This window comes from Orbicella faveolata, unplaced genomic scaffold (genome assembly GCF_042242905.1).
Source record: "Orbicella faveolata isolate gen_17 unplaced genomic scaffold, um_ofav_v1 contig_12, whole genome shotgun sequence".
Lineage (NCBI taxonomy): Eukaryota > Metazoa > Cnidaria > Anthozoa > Scleractinia > Merulinidae > Orbicella > Orbicella faveolata.
The window spans coordinates 13,135,687-13,158,213 of record NW_028301539.1 but is presented as its reverse complement, the minus strand read 5'-3'; the positions used below and the strand labels follow the sequence as shown (position 1 = coordinate 13,158,213).

At 39.2% G+C, this 22,527-nt stretch overlaps 1 protein-coding gene and 1 pseudogene across 1 annotated transcript; one reads left to right on the top strand and one right to left on the bottom strand.

Annotated features, from left to right (window-relative positions):
- The first annotated feature begins 6,644 nt into the window (after positions 1 to 6,644).
- LOC149116733 (uncharacterized) lies at positions 6,645 to 9,035 on the top strand (annotated as a pseudogene).
- A 12,497-nt stretch (positions 9,036 to 21,532) lies between these two features.
- Positions 21,533 to 22,141, bottom strand: LOC110051697 (uncharacterized). Its single transcript, XM_089282519.1, has one exon. It carries the CDS (start codon positions 22,139 to 22,141, stop codon positions 21,533 to 21,535), a length of 609 nt encoding a protein of 202 aa, XP_089138645.1.
- Positions 22,142 to 22,527: the final 386 nt, after the last annotated feature.

The following is a 22,527-nucleotide window of genomic DNA, read 5'->3' as shown; positions in this document are numbered from 1 at the left end:
GTCGAATTTTATGGCCGTTTATGCTCGCTGTTTTACTGGAAATATTTTACAGAACGGCTCACAAGGACACTGGGAAGTTAAAATCGTTTCTATAGCAGTAGAAGGAACGTAAGTAACGGTGAGTCGTTGTTTCCTGTTTTAAACCGTTGACTTCCAAAGAATAACCTTGTGATTTGCATAAAATTGAACTCGTTTAAATGCTGTAACATGTTATTTTACTGACGGAGAACATTTTAATTCCCAGAGCTATAACTTTTCGGGTGAAAACAACAATAACCAAGGTTTCCTGAAATGTAGATATTTTGACCAAATGATATATAGTAGGGGTCATTTATACTAGTTGGCCTTTATTAGTCCCTTGCCAAGAGACACAAATGGCGGCTGTCCAAAATACCCTTCGTTACAAACCTACAAACAAAACTTCAAGAAACTTATTACACGATTTCAAAGTATAAAAAGGAAATAATATTTGTGCCAAGTTTTGTTTTCATAGGATTGTTTTTATGCCCCCGCTGTTTTCGTAAAGAAGCGTGAAATTCTGAACATTTTAAGCCGCGAAAACCGCCATTATATGCAAATTTCGAACTTTCTTAAATTTTGGCCGTAAAATAAATCGTTGGAACTTTAAACTATTTTTCCGTGAATAAGTTCACCCAAAGGTATGTTTTGGCGAAATAAACGAAAAATCGATTTTTCGTGACTTTCTTCCGATTCTCGACACTCAGAAAATCACTCTTAATTAAGTGTTAACTTTTACTGTACAAAACATTTTCCTGGAAATATACTCGTAACAAAAATTTCATGAGACAATAAAGTTTTGACCAGCGACCCTGTAAGACAGCGCGCGCGTGGCCAAATGTTTTTAAATTTTTTTTTGTATTTGTTTACACTGTCATCAGAGCTCGAGAACTCCAAACTAGTTTAGACAAGAAACTCAATGCTGAAGAGTTCTATTTCTATCTCATGGAGAAACTATTTCTTCATGAGAAATCGTGGATACCCATTTCTTTGTATTGACGTAATGAATTGAATAAAGAAATCACACTCATGTACCCACATTTTTAGGTCTGATTAAGAAGGTCGAACGCTACCACCTTGGTTTTCTGAGAATTACGAAATCTCGGAATAAGAGACAGTCACGTGATTAAACTGACGGCGAAATAGATTGCTCCTATTAGTTGCTAGCCTTCACTTATTGCATTCACTTTCATTTTATTTTCTTTCCTTTTTCCTTTTTTTTGTTATGTTTTTGATTTTTTTCTTATTTTCCGAGCTGATACCAGTTTATTTTTCTTCGATTTAATCTTTACATATTTTTCGCAAAACTAGTATTCGATGGTCCGGAATGTTCCATGTTCCTGGTTTAAGAAACCCCTATTTTGGCAAATTGCTTAATTAAATTATATATATTTCATAAAAATTCGCTCTTCCGTGACCGACTACCGCGAACAAAACAAGATGGACGTTTGCTGTTCATAGATCGACCACTGTAATGTTGATTTGTCTACCAGTGTTATGATCTGCAAATTTCAGACAGGTAGCGAATAGCGTTAATACTGTCACTTAATTTATCAAACAACCAAAGTAGAAAAGATGGACTCTTTCTCAGTATGATTGAAAAGCAAACGCAATTTTTTCCTAGGCTAATTCAATTCAAGAAATTCTGGGTTTTCTAGCCTAGTTTGAGAATATTGTGTAAAAACAAATTTTGTCCACAACTAGAAGAGCTGAGATGCCATCACGCAGTTAGTAGTTTATAGAATTTATGGTATTTCCACTTGACCATAGAGTATTGGTTAAGTGTATCTATAAAACTGCCACTGTATTGTATCGTATCAGTGAAATTAATAACTGAGCCATTTTTTTGTAATAAACAAGTGCTAAAAATTATTCACTTGAATCATTTCCTGGAGCACCGTAGTAACGTTCTTTATCAGGGATGTCGTGGGTGTTGCAATGCAAATGAAAAATAAACATATGTATTTATACTAACTTAAACAAACACACAAAAAACCATTTTCCATTATTTTATTTACACAACGTTTCAAAAATTGTTTTCATCAGATTGTTGGAAACGAATATTTACTCGAGTAGACTATCCGCGTCACGCAATTGTTTAGATTACAACGGCGGATTTTGAGCAAACTCTATGAGAAACACAGGGCAAGGCGGGCGACTTAAAACCATTTACCCAGAGATATTTTTTGATATCCTAACAGGTAAGTGTATGTATAACCTGAGGAAAGTGTTTTTATGGTATTTAAAGTTACAGCCCATAGAAAAATATGGCGATGTTTTAATGCAATAATTCGGTTGCAACACATTGTAATATCTTGCGTGTCTCTTTGATCTCGTTTAGGGCTCAAAACTGATTTCGATTTACTCTATTTTTCACTCAGTCATACCACGAAGACCTGGACTAAATATAGAATCCATTGAAAGATTCTCAAGTAGCTGTTCTGCGGAGCGCGAAGCAATCAAATATTCGGAAAATTCAGCAAAACCGGAAGAAGATTTTGAGCCGAATCAGGGCGAAATCGTTTTTGGCATAATTCTACCAAAGAAAGTGGTATTAGCAGAAACTAACTATGGTCCGTTTTTTTCTTGCTAGGACCTATCTATGGGCAAAATGCAAGCGAAATCAATTTTTCGACTTGTGCCACTGATAGGCGATATAGGTCGATTTTTATAGGCATCCACTCTTAAACACTGTATGCAAAGCATAAGAAGAATTCCATCAGGGTAATCCACCAGGTATTTAAGAGAACTGCTTGGTCTTATCCTAAAAGAAAACTCGTCGCAATTTAACGGAAAAGAGTTTCTTCAATCGCATGGAACTGCAATGGGAACGAAAATGGCTGTAGCTTTTGCTAATATTTTCATGGCGAAAATAGAACGCGAAATACTTAGAAAAAGTGACACAACACCCATCTTTTGGAATTGATTTATTGATCACATCATATCACTGTGGGACACAAACAGAGACAAAATGGAAGAATTCCTCTTGAAGGCAAACAGCTTTCATCCTACAATCAAATTCACGGCTGATATATCAGAAACAGAGAGGACTTTCGTGGACACTATAGTGTAAAAAGGTGACAGATTCCTTAAAGAATCTATACTTAATGTGGGAACACATTTCAAAGCTACGGAGACTTTTCAATACACGAGTTTCTATTCGTGTCACCCGCCAGGCGTCCCGAAAGGCTTCATAAAGGAGAAGCGTTAAGGCTTCTAAGAACTAACTCCTCACAACGTGCTCTCGAAGAAAACATGAGAAACTTCACCGCACGCTTTAAGAATAGAGGTTACCCAGAAGCAACGGTAGAAAAAGATCTCTCAGAAGTAAAATTTTCTGATAAAAAAAAAGTCGCTTCAAAATAAAAACAGAACCGCATGAAAGAAAATTCTACCCTTTGTCACGCAATACCACCCGGCGTTGCCTAACTTAAAAGAAATACTCATGGGGAAATGGCACTTGATACAGAACAAACCACACCTAAGAAATATCTTCAAAGAGCCGCCCCTTCGCAAAGGAAAATCCTTAAAAGATATTCTTGTCAAGGCTAAGCTATAAAGGCTATACAGTCTTTTCATTGCGAACTGCAGGAGTCGTGTAGGCCCGTCAACACTTACTAAAACTTCGTACCTCCAAATTTCCTAAGAAACAAAATTTTATTTACTACAGACTAAAGATTTGAAACTGCGCATTTGAGAGAAAAGGAACATCAATGTCTATTTTTCGCTTTATCCGTAACAATTACAAAAGAAAGAAAAATTTACCTACGAAAATCTGTTAAGACTTGAAACTGCACATTTTTGAGCGAAATCGAACGTGAAACAACTATTTTTGCCTGACACTTCTCAATCGTCTCAGTGTTTCAAAGAGCGGGCTGTTGCGAGAAATGTTTCACAACTGCAAGCATTGTTGTAGAAATTCAGCAGTTGCAATCCATTTTGCACAGGGCCAGCAATGTAAAGCCATGTTGCACAGGGCAGGCAGTTCCAAGCAGTATTGCACAGAGCAGCAGTTGGAATACCATATTTCACAGGGTAGGCAGCTGCAAGCAATACTGCTTAGAAAAGCAAGTTGCAAGCAATGTTGCGTAGGGCAGGCAGTTGTAAGCAACATTGAACCGAGTAGGTAGTTGCAAGCAATGTTAAAGAGGGAGGGCAGTTGCAAGCAATGTTGCAAGCTAGCAGTTGAAACAATGTAGTTGCAATCAGTATCGCTCAGAGCTCATTCTCGATATCCATTTCTTTACATTTTCATACACATTAGGTCTTTCCTAGATACCTTGCCAAATTTCAATTTTCTACAAACATTAAAACTCGTGGTTTTTGGACCTTAATTTCCGAGAATTTACTGCCGCCATTAATTTTCCTTGTTCCAAGTCTTGGTTGAAAATTTGAGAAAATGACGTCATTTTCTCAAAAAAACCGCACGGGTTGAAATTATGATAACAATTAATGTAAAAAATTGCACGAATGTATGAGCCAAAGTTATTATTATTGTTTATGCGAATTGCTGTGCTGATTGTTATTATAATTTCAACCCATGTGGTATTTTTGAGAAAATGACGTCATTTTCTCAAATTCTTAACCAAGGCTTGGAACAAGGAAAATAAATTGCGGCCGTAAATTCTCGGAAATAAAGGTCGAAACGACATGAGTTCTAATGTTCGTAGTAGTTTGAAATTTGGCAAAAAATCTAGGAAAGACCTATTGTGTGCGAAACTGTAAAAAAATGGGTATGGAGAATTTGATCATAGTTGCACTTTAACAAATAAAGAAGCCTGAGCCGTGTATTACACTGATAAAACACGACGGGCATTTGAGAACACGACGGAAATGTAGAAAACACCAGCCACAGGCGAATGTTTTCTACATTTCTCGAATCTTCTCAAACGTCCTAGCTCAGTTTTATCATCGTGTAATACACGGCTTAGGCTTCTTTATTTGTTTATATTATAGGCGAAAAAAAAAACATGTACCGTGTTTCTATTTAGTTTTTATTTAGTTTTAGTATAAATCTACTAGCGTTCTATCATGAATGCTGCTCTCTGATTGGCTTCGCTACTCAATATCTATTCTGTAATAGATAGTGAGTGGCGTAGCAGCGTGCCCCTGTTAACAAAATGACGACCGCTTCTTGTCGGGTCTGTGAAAAGGATTTAGATAAAGTTTTGAACGACTAGTAGATTTATAGTAAAACAATAAGATTACTCGCTCTCGATTTCTGTGCCTGAGAGTTGACTCGGGCTGCGTCCTCGTCAACTATCACGCAATAGAAATCTCGAGTTCATAATCTAATTGTGTAATAGAAACACGATTTTTAACCAATCAGCGCGCGTATTTTCTTAGGACTAGTTTCTAAACTGTGATAAAACATGGGTTTTTGACCAATCAGAAGGCGCGCAGGGTCCTTTCTATATTATAAATAGTAATGTCGCAGAATAAAAAGGCAAAACACTAAACCCACGCCTAAAGGAGTTCCTTTGTTTACCGCATTGAATTGGAAATCTACGAGACGGTTCCCGGGCAAACTAGCCGATTCGTTGCAGCTGGATTACTAGTAACCATCTCGAAAAGACCGACTCTACATCCTTACTCGAAAATTCAACTCGAAATCCTAGCTCGAAAATCCAACTTGAAATCCTAACTCGAAAATCCAACTCGAAATCCAACTATAGTTTAGGGTCCCCGGGACTGGAAAATATAAAATTGCAACTTGTTCGTTCGCGATGAATAGAATCCTTTCCATCTTTCCTAGAAAAGACCTGACAGTTCAAAGGTTCGGTACCAAAGCTTCTGGGAAAAAGAGCTGTCCGATCTGCTAGCACTTTTTTTTATTTATTTATTATTATTTTTTATTTTTGTTATGTATTTATTTTCTTTTATTAGAGCATGTACACTACCTACAATACTACCGCTACTTGCAATACAAAACAAAATGGACACTATTTACAAACTACAGCTACTTAAGATTCAATGTACATGTTACTTACAAGATAAAGCCATATCAACCGATCTGCTAGCACTGAGTTGGCTTCTCATTAATTTTCTCAGTAACTTTTTCGGAAAGCACTCAAAACAGTTTATACATTTCAACGCAAATGAAATGAGTCATGGGATCAGAAATATAACTGTAATCAAAAATTCGTCTTCATGAAACGTGGTTCAAACTCTGCTGGTAAAATATTCTACTCGGACAATTCACTTTGCCTAAAGGCTTCAAATAAACGGCAGACACTATTTCATTAAATTGTACTGACAAAATCCCAGCAATAGTGAATCTTGCAGGCACTCTTTCGTCAATGGGTTTCAGTGGCTCATTAGGAGTTTGATTGAAAATGACTCAAGCTAAGAGCAATACTACTTGTTTGTAATGGCGACCGACAACTTTGGATCTGCTACCAAATCTGCTGCTACATCAGTAGTTGAACTTAAAGAATACATACATTAAGTTTCAACGTTAAAGTCTCCTTCCTCAAAAGTAGATACTTTGAATTTAACATTCACACACGAGATGAGCAGAAACGAGTTTTCTGCTTCAATACGCAAAAAAGGACGATCGAGTTGAAAGAGAAAAGGAAATATAATGTTCCAGTAAAGCTCCTTAATGTTGGTCCTCAAAAGAGGAAATATGATCGAACACTCCACAGTACAGGTTGAATAACTACTTAAAAGTAATGGCCACTCGGTATATACATTTTCCGTGAAAGAATGTTTTAACAGCTCTCAAGTTACACTTCTGTCTTTACTTTTGTTGGTCAGCGGTTTTCCGTATGATTGTTGAGAGCACGTTGTTGTAGTCCGCCATGTTGGGTCGCGTAGCGAATAAAGTATAGTTCTTCTGCTAATACTGGCCTCCAGACTTGGTGTCAGAAGTGGAATTACAGAATGGCGAACCTTACAAGACCGGAGCTCAAACTTGTGGGTAATGTGAGTGAACATTTTAAGAATTTTGGGCATTGTTTTAACGATTATTGCATCCAGGTCAACTATCGTAAAATTGGCAAAGATCCTGTCACCGAACGAGCAGATCACTACAAACGTCCCTTACTAGAAATTTCCCCTCTACGATCTTCATTTCGAGATGAAGTTTGTCTGTACTTATGTACACAATAGAACCTCAAATCCCCACCGACGACAAGAAGAAACCATGGGCTTGGAAGGAAAAACTAGGCACCACAGGCTCCACAGGGAGTTCACTTCTTACCAACTGTTTCAAGTTCTGGACGTCATCTCAAACCTCGCACGAGTCTATACAAGAGTGGGAAGTCAATGCAAGACAAGCGAGCAGCCTTTGTGCTTACGGTGAGCTAACTAATGAACTCACTAGAAACAAATTTATCCTTGGTCCCAATGAGGATCACACGAGAACTGAGCTTCTAAAAACACACGTGAAACCTGACAACTCAAAAAAACCCCAGCAAGATGTGGCGGCAGAGACGAGAGCCATAGAGTCTGCTAAGCAAATAAACCAATCAATCGTCGATTCGTCTAAAGGAACAGATGCAGAAGTGCACTGGACAGGCTTCAGACACAGCCAGATGAAACTCCGCAGGGAACCTGGAACGTGCTTCTGGTGTGTAGACCGGCAAGGTGCCCACCCTTGGAAAGTATGTCCTGCTAAAGGAAAGACCTGTTCGTCTTGTGGTGGCAATGACTATTTCGCCCGAGTCTGTCTGGAAGACCCTAAGTTTATGGTACCAGATTCCAAATCCAAAGCTTCCAACACTCGATACGGTAGGAAGGAACACACAAAGAGCTCAAATGGACAGTGATGTGACTCACGACATAGTGGCCAGCGGCACGACCCACGTGCAAATACATCTACCCAATCACGAGACCTTCACTACACCGACAAGTACGTCACGGAGGAGCAGCAACATGACACATCCTTTGATCCTGATTGTGGCTTCACGTATTCCTTGGAAGCACGAGTACACAGCATCGCCGCTTCCATCCCGCTTCCAGCCCTATCACTTTCCACGACAGGCTCAGCATTCACTCAAGTCAAGTTCCAAACAGACACCGCAGCAACATGCAACATCATGTCCCTCAGTACGCTGCGCTCACTTCTGCCAGATACAGAACTCAAACGATCCTCCTACCGTCTATAACCCTATGGAAACTCCAAACCCTTTGGAACCTGTAGGTCAGGTCGATCTAGTTTGCAAAAGACAGAACAAGTATGAAACACTCACCTTTCAAGTCCTACCAGATTCCTCTATCGGATGCAAACCAGCACTAATGTCGGGGAGCGACAGTGAAAGACTAGGACTTATCAAAGTTCACGCAGATGAAATCCATTCCCTATCCTCCAAGGTAGAAAACACCAGTGCTGAACACGAAAACCTCCCAGGGTTCCAGTCCTCCCATCCATGGGAAGTTGCACCGCAGCATGTAGAATCAATTCCAGAACCAAAGACGACTTTGGCTTGCAACCATCTTCGATAACTCCATGAGGCCACGGCCAAACCGTGTAATCCTTCACCCTCGCCCTCTAAGCCAATCAAAGTTATCTCAAAGCGACAGCTTCCACCTCCTGCCCAGTTACATAAGAAAGACATTCCAGACCAGTACGCCGACACCTTCCAAGGCCTTGGTCAGCTGGGCCCACCTGTTCATTTTCAAGTAGATGAGAGCGTACAACCTGTGCAGATGCCAGTTCAAAGAATACCAGTAGCAAAGCGAGAGCGCGAAAAACAAGCCTTGGATCCTTACGTTGAACAAGGGGTTATCGCCAAGATAAACGAACCAAACACCTGGTGCTCCAATGAACTAATCCAAGAAACACCGAAGAAGGTCAGAGCGTGTATAGACCCAAGTCAAACAGTAAACAAAGCCATCCACCGCCCGAAACACCCGATGCAGACATAGATGGCTTTGTCTGCTTTTGGTATTACCAGCGCCCCTGAAGAGTTCAGATGAGGCTGACAAATGCCCTAGAAGGCCTAGAAGGCATCATATGCATTGCAAATGATATCCTAGTATATAGAGAAGTAAACGACTATGAAGAAGCTCAAAACGACCACGACAGAAGATTCATTGCTCTGATGGAATGCTGTCACCAAAACAACATCAAGCTCAATGCAGCAAAACTTCAGTTCAAGCTCAAGGAACTCAAATTCATGGGCACTATTATTTCAGATCAAGGAATGAAACCTGATCCTGACAAGGTAGCAGCAATAACACAGATGCCGCAACAGAGGCAGCACTCCTGCGCTTCATCAACATGGTCAACTATCTGTCACCCTTCTGTTCAAACCTGAGCTCGGTGATACAACCTTGGCGCATGCTCACACAAAAGGCTGTACCTTTCATCTGGTCCGAAGTTCAGGATAGTGCATTCAATAAAGCAAAGCAACTGATCTCCTCAGCCCCAGTCTTAGCCTACTACGATCTCCGCAAGCTAGTTGTACTTCAGACGGATGCCAGTGATTATGCCCTTGGCATAACCCATAACCCATAACACAACCCAACGATAATGGAAAGTTGCAACCCGTTGCCTTCACATTCTCTAGCATGAGTCCCACAGAACAGCGTTACTCTCAGATAGAAAAGGAGTGCCTGGCAATATGCAACTGTTTTCAGAAGTTTGACCAGTGGTTATATGGCAAGTCTGACATTGTAGTCCACACAGATCATCAGCCTCTCGAAACCATAACGAAGAAGCCATTCAACAAGGCCCCAGCCCGTCTGCAAAGGATGCTGATGAAACTGCAACGATATTGATTCGACCTAACCTACAAGAGTGGGCCGACACTTCACCCAGCAGACACACTGTCTCGGGCAGCCCTTCCACAGTCAATATTAGCAAGAGTTACACACTTCGACGTCTTCCGAATGGAGATGGAGTCTGAGCAGAACAGCAGACCCATGAGCAACCGAACACAACAGCAGAAGCAATGCCAGAAACCCCCCTGAGAGAACCAGAACCCATGGAAGGTTCCTGCAGACCGTTGTAGCGGAAGAGATCTGGGAGAATAATCAAACTTCCGAAAGACTGAAAGACTATGTCACAGACTAGGCATTCTTAAGACATTGACTATGAACACTCTGTAGAGTTTTGCTGAAGTGTAAAGTTCTGTTGAAGACTAGTTAGCTGACTTAAGGGTACCTACCGACTTCTTTCATTTGTTTTTTTTTTCGAAAGTGGAGAGGTGTTGGTCAGCAGTTTCCCGTATGATTGTTGAAAGCATGTTGTTGTAGTCCGCCATGTTGGATCGCGTAGCGAATAAAGTATAGTTCTCCCGCTAGTACTGGTTTCTAGACTCTTATTTTTCCATCCCTGACCTCCTAGAATGGGGTTGAAAGCTACTCCCTATAGTAAAAAATAATATACAGATTTAGCCAAGCCTAAAAGCAGTTAATATTTGGAATGTTGTTACTAATGAAAATAATCCAACATGTATGTGAGGTACATTGCGAACGATTTAATAGTTTCAGCCGGAACTAGGATTACATCAGCAGATCAAGGTGTAAGATGGTGTGATTATGAAATATAGAGTCATGATTTCAAGGATTTCTGGGAAGCCACCAAAAATCTTGATCGCATAACAGAACTTTCTTCTGTGCTTTTTGGTGGCATTTCTTGTTTTTTCCTACCTTATTCAGAAAGACAGGACATTTTTATCAATCATTATATTCTTTTTTAGTAAACATGGGGACTCCCACACGAAAGAAGTTTATACATTTTTTTGTTGTGAGGACTGATTGAAATGCAGTGGTTACAATATACTCAGTCCCTAAATCTCTACCAAATGAAATCTCGCAAAAATACCAAAATAGTATGCATATGTGAAAAGTTGGAAAGTTTTCTTTTCTAACTTGATCCTCCAAGATACATTTAGCCATCTTCATTTTTGTATGGAGTCTCCTCCTGCTGGAGGAGATTGCAATAAGCAAAATCACTTTGGCATGGAGGGTAATTATGATAATTTTTTTGCTGATCATGAATACTTGGATATGCTTCTAATAATAATTTTATTATTCAATTTCAATGTGATTTGTTCTTTTTCTCGACTGAGATTGTGGACTACAGGAGCTGTTATTGGGTTCCATTAATTAATTTTGCTATGATTAAATTATACCAAGAATTATAAGTAAGCTAAGAGTAAGCGGCAGGTTTCTTTCACAGGTCACAGGTCACCAAAAAATATGCCAAAACGTCATGAAACAGATGCACACAAGTGCGTCCTAAGTGTAACTATAACGGCTCTTTTCTGAAAAAAGAAAAACACATAGGGGAAATCAGCTATAGCACTGAAATAAAAAAAAATTGATCCAACGAAAGCCAAGACTTATTTCTGTTGAAAACATAAATTGTTTGTAGCCTTTCAATATAACATGAAAACGAAAGAGGCTTACACTGATCCGTGAATTATGCATTTACTTACGCGTGATTTGTGAACCAACGACTTTTGCGGGAATAATTTTTCACTTTTTTCGGAGATTTTAGCATCATTAAAGCTCGTAAACTACACCAAACTAGATGTAAAACCTGCCCATTCCGCGCGCTTACGGCTGGAAGACTGAGAAACTAACCACAGCGACAGTGAACCAGGAGGGCCTAGAATCTAGTCTGTCACGATGTGTCACACACGGCATTTCGATACATCAAAATGGAGGGTTCTGTATGTTTTGAGAAACGTGGATAAAATTTGTATTCTTATGTGACACATGATTTAGCCTTTGCATGTTTACGTGAAAAGTGATTGCTTCCTTTTTTCTGTGAAGGTGAAACTGTTTTCGAATTTTTTGTGATGCGTGAAAAGGCCAATTACTTATGCGTGAAATTGTTTTCAGAGGAGGTATAGGGGACCCTCTTGTTTCTGTTTAGTACATACTCGTTGTAAAGATTTCAAAAAAAGAGAGAAATAAAACAGTTCAATTTGCTATCATAATGAATTATCTTATTACGATAAAATATATTAACACTACATGTCTGAAAGCTACATTTCAACCCATTTCGTACATATACCACCCCTAGAATTTTTTTCATTAAAATTATACAGTAAAACATTTTAAGTTAGGGTTTGTTGAGTGGAAACATCGATAAACCTCTTGGGAATCTCGGGTAATTGTTACATCGCGAGTTTTACTGAGTGTTTTGAGTGTGACCTGTGACCTGTGACCTGTGACCTGTGACCTGTGACCTGTGAAAGAAACCTGCCGAAGAGTAAGTTATATTATGTACATGTATTTTTTCTGCACTACACAACCAAATGCACTGAAAGGTTATGAGGTATAGGTACATTTGTCAGAAGAGCCCAGCATATCCAAGATATGTTTTGATTGACACATCAATTAAGATAATTTAACATCCTACATGCACCAAAGCTGGACATGGGGTTGTAAGGCAATCATTTAAACAACAGATTGAAATAATTTATAAATTAGAGAACACTATTTGTACAACAGTAGGGAACAAATTAACCTTATTGGACGTTGCGAATGGCAAGGCGGTCTGTAGAATGTCACAAAGTTCTCAACCCTTTCTTTCTACAAAAATACTAATCCTGCAACTTTGCTTAAGACCCAGTTCTCCATTTCGTGTTGGCAAAATATTAATTTATGCCATGTCCAATGCAGATTATCACAAAATCGATTTAAAAGCACAATAAATATCATTTTAAAGCCAAAAGGCAATTATTTAAATAAACCATGAGTAAATTATCTCTAAGAAAGACTGATTAATTTAACGGGCATTTTAAATAATTAGTTAATATATGTGTTTCTTAATATTGTAATACTAACAGTGTATCTGTCACAATGTAGCAGCTATGATATCACTACACACAGGATGGGTTGCAGAACTCAACTTCCAAGTCAGTTTATTCAGTGAACTTAGTGCACAAATTATAATCCCATCAAGTTGTCTGTAAATACCGAGAAACCAAACAAAACATTACAATCTTAAGCAATAAATTATTGACCTTTTGCATGTATGTACAGAGTATGTTACCTAGTGTATTTTTAAACTCTCTGAAATTTCAGATTATTCAAGATTAACATGCACGTGGATCATTAAGGGCAACCGTAAAACACTGAATCCGGAAACTGGAAACCGGAATCCGGAACCGGAAACCAGAATCCGGAATCCAGATATTATGAATGATGATAGAAATAATTCACTTCAGCAACGTCTAATAAATAAATATGGGGAAAAATTATTTTGTTGTTATTTATTTTCTTGGCTTTACTTCAGCCTTCAACATTTTGTGTTGAGTAAGTTTCTTGTAGGAATATTATAATTATGAAGCCACCTAAACGACTGTCGTCTCTGTCGCGCTTGGTTTAAACCTCTGGCATTATGTGAGCAAAAAGATGCTTTAAACGGGGTTGTCATATTCGAATCTTAATAAATTGGTTTGAATAAAATTGGAGAATTTTTGCGGTGATGACAAAGCCACCGGTGTAACAAGCATTAGAATTTGGGTATATAAATTGTTATAAATTCTTCTGTAGTTGGCTGTAAGACCGGTTGCCAGTTTGTAATATATTGTGGAGTGCTAGTGTAAACATATAATGAACGGCGTTAGTGACTGTTAGTGCTGGTGGTAGTGACTTTTCGTATACCCCTATTAGAGGGATACAAGAAAGCACGAGGGATATAATTTTATGCCACCTTACCCATTCGACTCTTACTGATGTTTTGTTTATGTTTTCAAAAATCTGACCACCGGTAGGCCATAGGGTAAGCCACAGGGTAGGCCGTGGCCTACATCATGGCCTGGGCCATTGGCCTAGGCCATGGCCTACCCCACGTTTTGTCCACACCCGCATTTGAGCTCGTTGACAAGAAGAAGTTTTACGACCCTCTCTGTTTCGTACGGGTTACTTTCAGCTTCTGCTTCTCGCACTCCAAAGAACTTAATGTTACTTCGCCTTGACTGAGCTTCAATTTTAATGTTACGTATGGTCTGCATCTGGAGATCTTGCTGGGTATATTGCAACATGTCTCTGGAGCTGTTTAGTTCGGTTCTCATTTCATTCTGGTTGTTTCGCAAATCGTTTACTTCGTCTGTCGCCCATTGTAACGATTTCTTTAGCTCTGTATTTTCCTACTTTAGCAGCGCTGACTGGGTCTTAAGGTCTTCAATTAGAGCACAAACAGCCAAAAGCTTGCCAAGCTTCTGATTAATTTCTTCAAAGCGAACAGCGCTTGTCTGATCGTCGTCTTGGTCAACTTGGTCGCCATGTTGGCCACAAATCATGTCAGAATCGTTAGTTTCTTCGTCCGTTTTAGAGTTGCTTCCTCTTTGACGTTTCCTACTTCTTCCTCTTTTGGGCTCATTAGGTTTTCCACTATCTTCAGGCATTTCAATGATTAGCTTCGGGAACGTGGTCGCTTGTTACTCCGCCATTTCGAGGAGCAACGAAAAACACGTCCGACCACTAGCACGTTATGCTAATCTCCCCAAATACCTTTACATGATGTACAATGTACACCATATCAACACTCACAATTCTTTTTACTTTTATTGTAACTTTTTTGTGTCATTTTACCTCACTTGAAGACAGGACTTCCACATTAGGTGATATTTTACCTCTGGAATCTTTATGAATTCACAGGGAGTGACAGCAATTAAATCGTGACTAATTTTAACAAAGGAGGCGTTCAAATGTCAGATTTTAATATTAAGTTTATAACTTTACATTAGTCTTCGTATATATAATATAACCTCTCAATTATTGCACCTGTAGACAGAAGGTGCGCTGGGGGAAGAGATGTTCTACACTTTCTGAACTTTTCCCCTTACCTGTAATAGAATGACTATTATGAACTACGATTTGCAACCAGCACCAACTTCAGGTTATGTATACACATGTATATTTTGTTGTCTTCTTTAATCATAAAAAATTAAAAAAATTTAAAAATTTAAAACCTTCCATAAAGTTCACACTCAATAACACTGCTACATGTAGCGCTGTTACTGGAAATCAATTTAAGTGAAACTGTTGAAACAGCTCTGTCAAAATTGTTTCTAGCAGTTGAGGCAGGATAACAGAATATACATGAAGTACATGGCAAAGGCCAGAGATACACACATGTTAGTTATTAGTTAGGATTTGGTGAGCCTCTGTGCTAGGTATGACGGAAAATAATGGACTATCAAAAATAAAGGTTCCTGAGACATTTTGAAAGCACTGAGAGGAATTAATATATAACTTTACAGAAGGAGAAGTTCTTGCCCTGTCCAGTTCTCTGTCATAAAAATATCATTAACGTATATTTATTAAATATGGTTTGTGTTTAAAGCCGATATAATGCACACTCCGATTGGCTAATTCTAGTGCATTATTTACCGTTACATGGTATACGTCGGTAAAATCATAAAACATCACGTGCGACTAAAATAAAAAATAAAAAATAAAAAGAAATACCTAATTCATAATAATTTAAAAATACTTAACACTAGAACGAATCTAATTCTCTACTTGAAAATTATTCTCCCGTAATGCCCAAAGACCAATTACGGCCATGCTAAAAGGTCCTGACACAAAGTAAAAGGAAATTAAGAAAACTATTGCTTTTTTCCTGAAAATTGTAGTAACTGAAAACAATGATTGAACACTCTGAGAATGCATTCTATTACCCTGACGAGATAAAATTTAAGGAGAATAGAGAATTCACAAAAAATACTTAATACTTAAAACGAATCTAATTCTTTACTTGAAAATTATTCTCCTGTAATTATTCTCCCAAGGGCCCATGACGGGCATGCTAAAAGGTCCTAACACAAAGTAAAAGGAAATTAAGAAAACTATTGCTTTTTTCCTGAAAATTGTAGTAACTGAAAACAATGATTGAACACTGTGAGAGTGCATTCTATTACCCTGACGAGATAAATTTAAGAATAGGGAATTGACAAAAGATACCTAACACTAAAACGAATCTAATTCTTTACTTGAAAATTATTCTCCCGTAATGCCCAAGAGCCAATGACGGGCATGCTAAAAGGTCCTAACACAAAGTAAAAGGAAATTAAGAAAACTATTGCTTTTTTCCTGAAAATTGTAGCGACTGAAAACAATGATTGAACACTGTGAGAGTGCATTTTATTGCCCTGACGAGATAAAACTTAAGGAGAATAGAAAATTCACAAAGTTATATCACGAAAGAATTGGTACCGGACAGGACAAAGGAAACAGCCAGGAAGAAACTGAAACTTTCTTCTACGAGCAAAAAGGTATGTATGCACAACAAAGAAAACAGTCAGTGACATTCGGTTAAGAAGTCAGTTAATGAAAAATTAGAGCGAAGAAGAGAGCAGAGAGAGAGAGATCTAGAGTGGAGAGCGGAGAGCGCTCTCACCAACTAAATTGTGTATATATGTATGTAAAAGTTATTTTTTATTACCGAGAAATGGTCAGGGCAAGAACTTGAACGCATGTCATTTACACTGTTCATTACCTAGTAAAACTCTTAGCATTTTTTTTTAATTAGTACTATCTCACTTTTTAGGAACATTTTCCATATTAAGTGTAAATACCGCATTGGGAATAGCCTCTCATTAAGAAAATAGGGTCCATGTACCCCTAACCAAAAGCAGTGGCACTAATAAAATGAAATAGCAAATCAAAATCAAAGTAGAGCTTTAACTGCAGACTGGATTTACATGCATAATCGTCTACTCGACATTTGAAGTATATAAGCATTTCACCAAACCGAATTAGTTGGATAGACAACAAAATAAAATGAGGAAATCTACATTATAAACACAATATGCATATCACTACATCTGAGTATCAACAGCAAATCCCCTCTTAGTGAAGGGTGACCGAATGAAAGAAAGGATAATTATTAAAGAAAATTCGTTTTAAGCTTGCGGTGTTCAGTAAAGTTTAATAATTATTCACGCTTAAATTTGAATATTACAGTGTGTATTTTTGCGGACGGCTTAATTTAACTTTGCAGTCATTTTACCGGCGAAAGCTTTACCAGTCTTCAACCAAATTAACCTGGGAATTCACCCAAACATTTCGCCAAACCGAATAAATTGAACTAACAAAACGGGGAAATCTCCATACTTTGTCATCACAATATGCAAATATTCACATAGGAACGTCAAAAGTAAATTTAGGAAATCCTGTTCGCTTCGGCTTAAAATGGTTTGTAGACCTTTCTTGGTTTTCAGCAACAGAAGAAGAAATTTTAGCAGTCTAGGAAGCGGCTCTGCCAACCAACACAGAGAAAACTTTAAAACTCGCTCGGCCGTGTTTACAAATACGGTTTTGGTTAAGCTTATTTTTAGACGTGAAATTGTTGACGACGAAAATCGACAGAGAACTGAATTTGCTTACAACTTACAACAACCTCCACAAAGCGACTCACATGTTATCGTTTAGACATGAGCGAAATTAAAACGATGTAATTTATAAAATGTCTCACAGCATGGCTTCAAATAAGGACGATTCTAAAAAGAATTCCAGTTAAAAATAAGCTTTTATCACCGAGGCAACTTGTTAATTTTCATAGCAAACGCCATAACAAAAGTCACTTACCGCAAGTTGGCAATTTACTTCAGCCAGTGTAAATCTTCCAGGCAGAAACTTGCAGCAAAAGTTGTGAAGACTGAACTGAACTAATCTTTTCGATGGATCAACGAATCAACCACTATTTTCCGCTGTTTCAATACTGTGTTTTGTAATTTCTCTAAACACTCAGGCACGTTTGATTTGTCTTGTTCATCACCTGACCAAATCATGTAAATTTTCTGCACAGCATCACGTCGCGCGAATTTAAAACTTGGGAAGTTCTGCAGTCCTCTGAGTTACTTTGTCGGGCACGTTTGCCTCTTTTCTATAGCCCTCGTTAGCTTTGCTTCACGGCATTGTTCGGTATTATTTCATCTCTTTTCTCTAGCCCTTGAATCGCTATAATTTACGGCATTGTTCAGTACTGTTTCGCCTCCTTCCCCAGTGCTGGGCCGCTCTCTTTCGCAATCTTCTTCGCTACTCCTTTACCTGTAAATTCTTACTGGCTGTTGTTATCTTAATTTTTTAATTAGATCAACCTCCACCATCGTTTGTCGACATAACAAAGAGAAATGAGTTTCCTTTTCTTTAAAAATCCTGCCAAGAAAAGATGACATTATTCCGCTACAAACCGAGGGTGCATGTCTCTGTCAACCTATTAGCTGGAGTATGGCCGTCATGTTGCGCGACTCCGTCGTCGTCGTCGCCGTCGTGCGTACGCGCCCACGAGCAATACCGTTAGCCATGATAACCATGAGAAAATCCATTCATGGGTTTCCTTTTCTTTCCTATAAGAGTATGAGGCTCCGTTTGGCAACCCTTCGGGCCGCCGGAGCTCCGCTACAAACACAAACACTACAAACATCCAAAAGGGTACCTTTTTCAGCAAAGAGCTATACTATAGGGTATGGATTTCACATATTGGATATCTTAAAACACCCACTGAACAGCTCATTCATCTTAGGACTTAAAGAAGAATTCAAATGAAAGGTCAATCCCTATTGAAGTCTATCCCTACCTAAGGTATAGAAAAACTTTAACACTTTCCCAAAAAGTACATCAAAGGCTTGTATTATTGTCTAAAAAGTGTTACATGATTCGATCAGGAGTCCTTGTTGCTATACAGACGCTCACCTAATTACATTCCAAGTCGGTCGCACTCATTAGTTGCGAGAGAGGCGAAGGACACAACTAAATCGAATAGTTAAGACATACCATGAGGTAGTTCCAAGGAGGCTTTGATCTTTTCTGGCATCAAAAGTGCAAGACACAGCATTTTAACTTTGCTTTCGCAAGTCAATTATCTTTCTAAACTCTTCTCCTGAAACTGTCGTTTGTTTAATTCAAAAGAAATTCCTTCCTTCCAAGACAAAACGGAAAATTACACCCGATCGCCCTCCAGAATTTTGTGGCAACTCGGTAGCGCTAAAATTAGATCTGAGTGAATAAACCAATCAAATGGGAGCATGGGTGAACCGTTGGGATTTGTGATTGGCAGGCTGAACAGCCTCGTTTATATAGGCTCACTCCGTGTTTAAGTCGCCTAAAGTCGCCTTAAGTTACGGCGACTTAAGTTTCAGAGTAGGCCTTGCGTTCATGCTTACACTAAATGCACTTCAATGATTCGCCTTGTGAGCTTCTTTGTCGAATACAAAAGGTTTAATGGTCATTAAACGCCGTGTACGTGGAAAGCATGCTACCGAAAACACGCAAACGCATCAGCTCTCGCAGCGTATCAGGTGATTTTATTGCTTCTGTCGAATGAAGATGCATTTCAACACAAATTTTATGAATGCTTCAATTGATGAATAATCAAGTAGGTAAAATCATGATCGTAATCAGGGTGAGAAAATGGGCATTTTGCCATTATCAGTAGATTCACGTAAGCGTCAATTCATTTACTTTTTTGAAGATCGCAGCGAGAGGAGAGAACCAACAGAAGGCCGAATGCAAAATAACTCTGAAAGAACAAGCTGTAGGACTTTGTAACGATCATTTCACAAATTAGAGCTCTGAGTTTGTAAATAGTTAAGGATTAGTTGACGGCAATTAAAAAACATTTGTTCGTTCATTTCCTCGATCTTGTCGACTTACATAACTTTACGCGTTAATGACCCCAGGGAGATTATTTTGCAATAACAAAGAAGCAGTGGAAAACTCTATTGTGTTTGAACAAATAGTCGTTTTGTTCTGTCGATTTTGTTAATAGACCAAACAGAAATCGATTTGTTCACAATCATAGATTCTTATAATTAAAATGGCTGATGAATCCGCGATCGATATAGACTTTGCCCAAGGCACTAAAGCCAATAGTAATCACGCCATTTAAATATCGAGACAAATACAAATTGATGGTCCATACACTGATAAGTTCCATTTCATCCGCATAATTAGTGTTGCCCAGGCAGAAAATTAATTAAGCAATAATAATAATAATAATAATAATAATGTATATTTTTTCTCTGTTACGAATTTACCCTGCTGAAATGTTGTTCTTTCTATCCTATTCAATAATGGGCCAAACTGGACAGGGGTTCCGTTTCATGATGTCATCCCCTAAAACTAATCCATGCCATCAATTTATTTTTAACCTCTCACCCCGATGATGTCATCTTCCGAAAGGGGAAATATCCTTACCCTACAGTAGAAACATGATATCATCAATGCCCTAAGAACCTTACGCAAACACCCCTCACCCCAATGATGTGATCTTCCGCAAGCGGAATCCGCTAGGGGATTATGACGTCATAAACGCCCCTCAGCACCCCAAACGACCTTACGCATGCGTCTCGGCGCAGAAGCCTCACTCTATAACTACTAACACAAGGTTCAACCGTGGAGAAGATTCCTGTGTAGCTCAAAGAACAAATAAGCATTCAAAGTGTTTGTAACCAGCGAGTGAGAGAAAGAAAAGTACACAAATAAGCCATTAGGAAAGACTCTGGTTGTCACGTATTGCAAAGCACGTTACCAGTCATCAGTTCGTATAGTGTGATCGTCCGGGTGACTTGACTCTGAAGATGACTTCCGCTCAGGTTGTCGAAACGTCAGTCACCAACAACAGTTCTTTTCAGAACTACCCTCACCCGGACGATCACACTATACAAACTACTGACACTCCTGGATTCAAACCATTTACTATGTTACCAGTTATCGTCTGGAATAATGCAGCCTATCAATAAGCTTGAATCAACCCGAGGGGAGGCTGGTACCCGAGGCCTCTTACATGCAGCTCATGCAGCCAGATCGAAGTTTGCTTCGGTCGTCACAGTACCAGAAAACACTGATGTGTTGATACTTCTTTTGGCCTTCAATAGCTTTTTATTCCTTCTTCAGTATTATTTAAATGTGTTTCACACACCAGAGTCAAGTACACGGATATCTCAGGAGTTACTGTAGTTAGCAGCATTGGAGCAAGTGTATGCATATCACTGCCTGGCTTTCATGCATGCACTGCGTGCTACACTGTTAGTGCTTTTGCCGGACGGAGAAAGGTAGCAGGGTATCGAATTGTAAAGCGAAATGCTGAATTTCAAGAAATTCTCCAGCAACAGGGTATGGACTGGAATCTTTCCGATCACCTGTACCATAGTCTTCAGAAATTTACATGTGCCATGTACTGCAGAAACTCTGGGAAAATTGACATCAACGAGCTGCGATACCGACTGTTCTGTTTGAAGAGGGGAGACGCTCAATCCAACCAGCTGCCACCCTGCAACCCTGCAAGTTAATTACCAGGCTGCTGTCTGGAGACGAAGTTTACAAAGGTGCCCAGACATCCCATCGCCAGTGGGATTTGGCTGATGTAATGAAGATAACAAACTGGTCGTAGACTGGATGGGCGGTCACCCGGCTTCGCAAGTAGTTCTAGAACTACTATCTTGCCAGTGCAGTAGGTCCTGCAAACTTTCATAGAGCTCCTCTATTGTCAATGGCCGGAAATGTACTGAGCTAAAGATTTTACAAACAGGCTTGATGAAGACGACGATGTTTTATCCGTTGACGACAGTGACGATGAAGATGGCGAAAGGTAAACGTCTCATAAAAATGCCGCGCTACAAGACTTGGAAACATGGGTAAACATGGAGAAGTTAGAGTCAAACCAGGAGCCAAGATTGGGCACTTCAGACACGGGCTTAATGTCTGTTGTGCCAACACGGACTGTACAAGGATTAATTTTCAACAGTTGTTGTCTAGATCCGATAATAAGAAATTCAGTCTTATCATCATTAATTTTTAGTTTGTCCTGGTACATCCATTTTGTTAAGTCACTAATGCATCTTTCCATGACGCACACCGCCTCTGCCTGATCCGTCGGACTGTTGGGATTACAAGCCAAGTAGAGTTGAGTGTCATCAGCGAAGCAATGAACGTTAGGTAGGTGCGCGTGTATTATCTCGAAGAGATTTGAGGCGTAAACCACAAAAAGAAGCGGACCTAGATATCTTCCCTGTGGAACACCGAAGCGCAAATCAAAGCTATCTGATTTAATCCCATCGAACAAAATACGTTGGCTACGCCCTAACAAGTACGACGAAAACCACTCTAGAGTCTCTCCGTGTATGCCGAAGCTTGATCCATGATCCACTGTGTCGGATGCGGCACTTAAATCTAAGGGGACAAGTAGAGTAACACGCTGCGAGTTCATATTTAAAAGAATATCATAAGCGAATTTGACTAACGCTGTCTCCGTACTATGGTGTCGACGCTATGCAGATTGCGACAGCGGATAAAGACCTGACCGGACGATGTGGTCTTATGACTGATTAAATACAGCACGCTCTGTAAGCTTAGGGATGTAGGCCAAATTGCTCACGGGACGCAAGTTCTTAAACACTGAATCAAGACCCAATTTCTTCAGCAGAGGTATAACCACAGCCTCTTTCGAGCTTACAGGAAAAATTCCTGAATCCAACGAGATGTCAATTATTTCCGTAACCACTGGAATAAGAGGCTCAACACAGGACTTTAGTAGAGGTGAGGGGATAGGATGGAGGCAGCAAGATGTAGATTAGAGTTCGCAATAAGCATGCA

Coding starts and splice junctions, on each gene's coding strand:
- LOC110051697 (XM_089282519.1), bottom strand. CDS start 22,141: ATGAACTCGCAGCGTGTTACTCTACTTGTCCCCTTAGATTTAAGTGCC.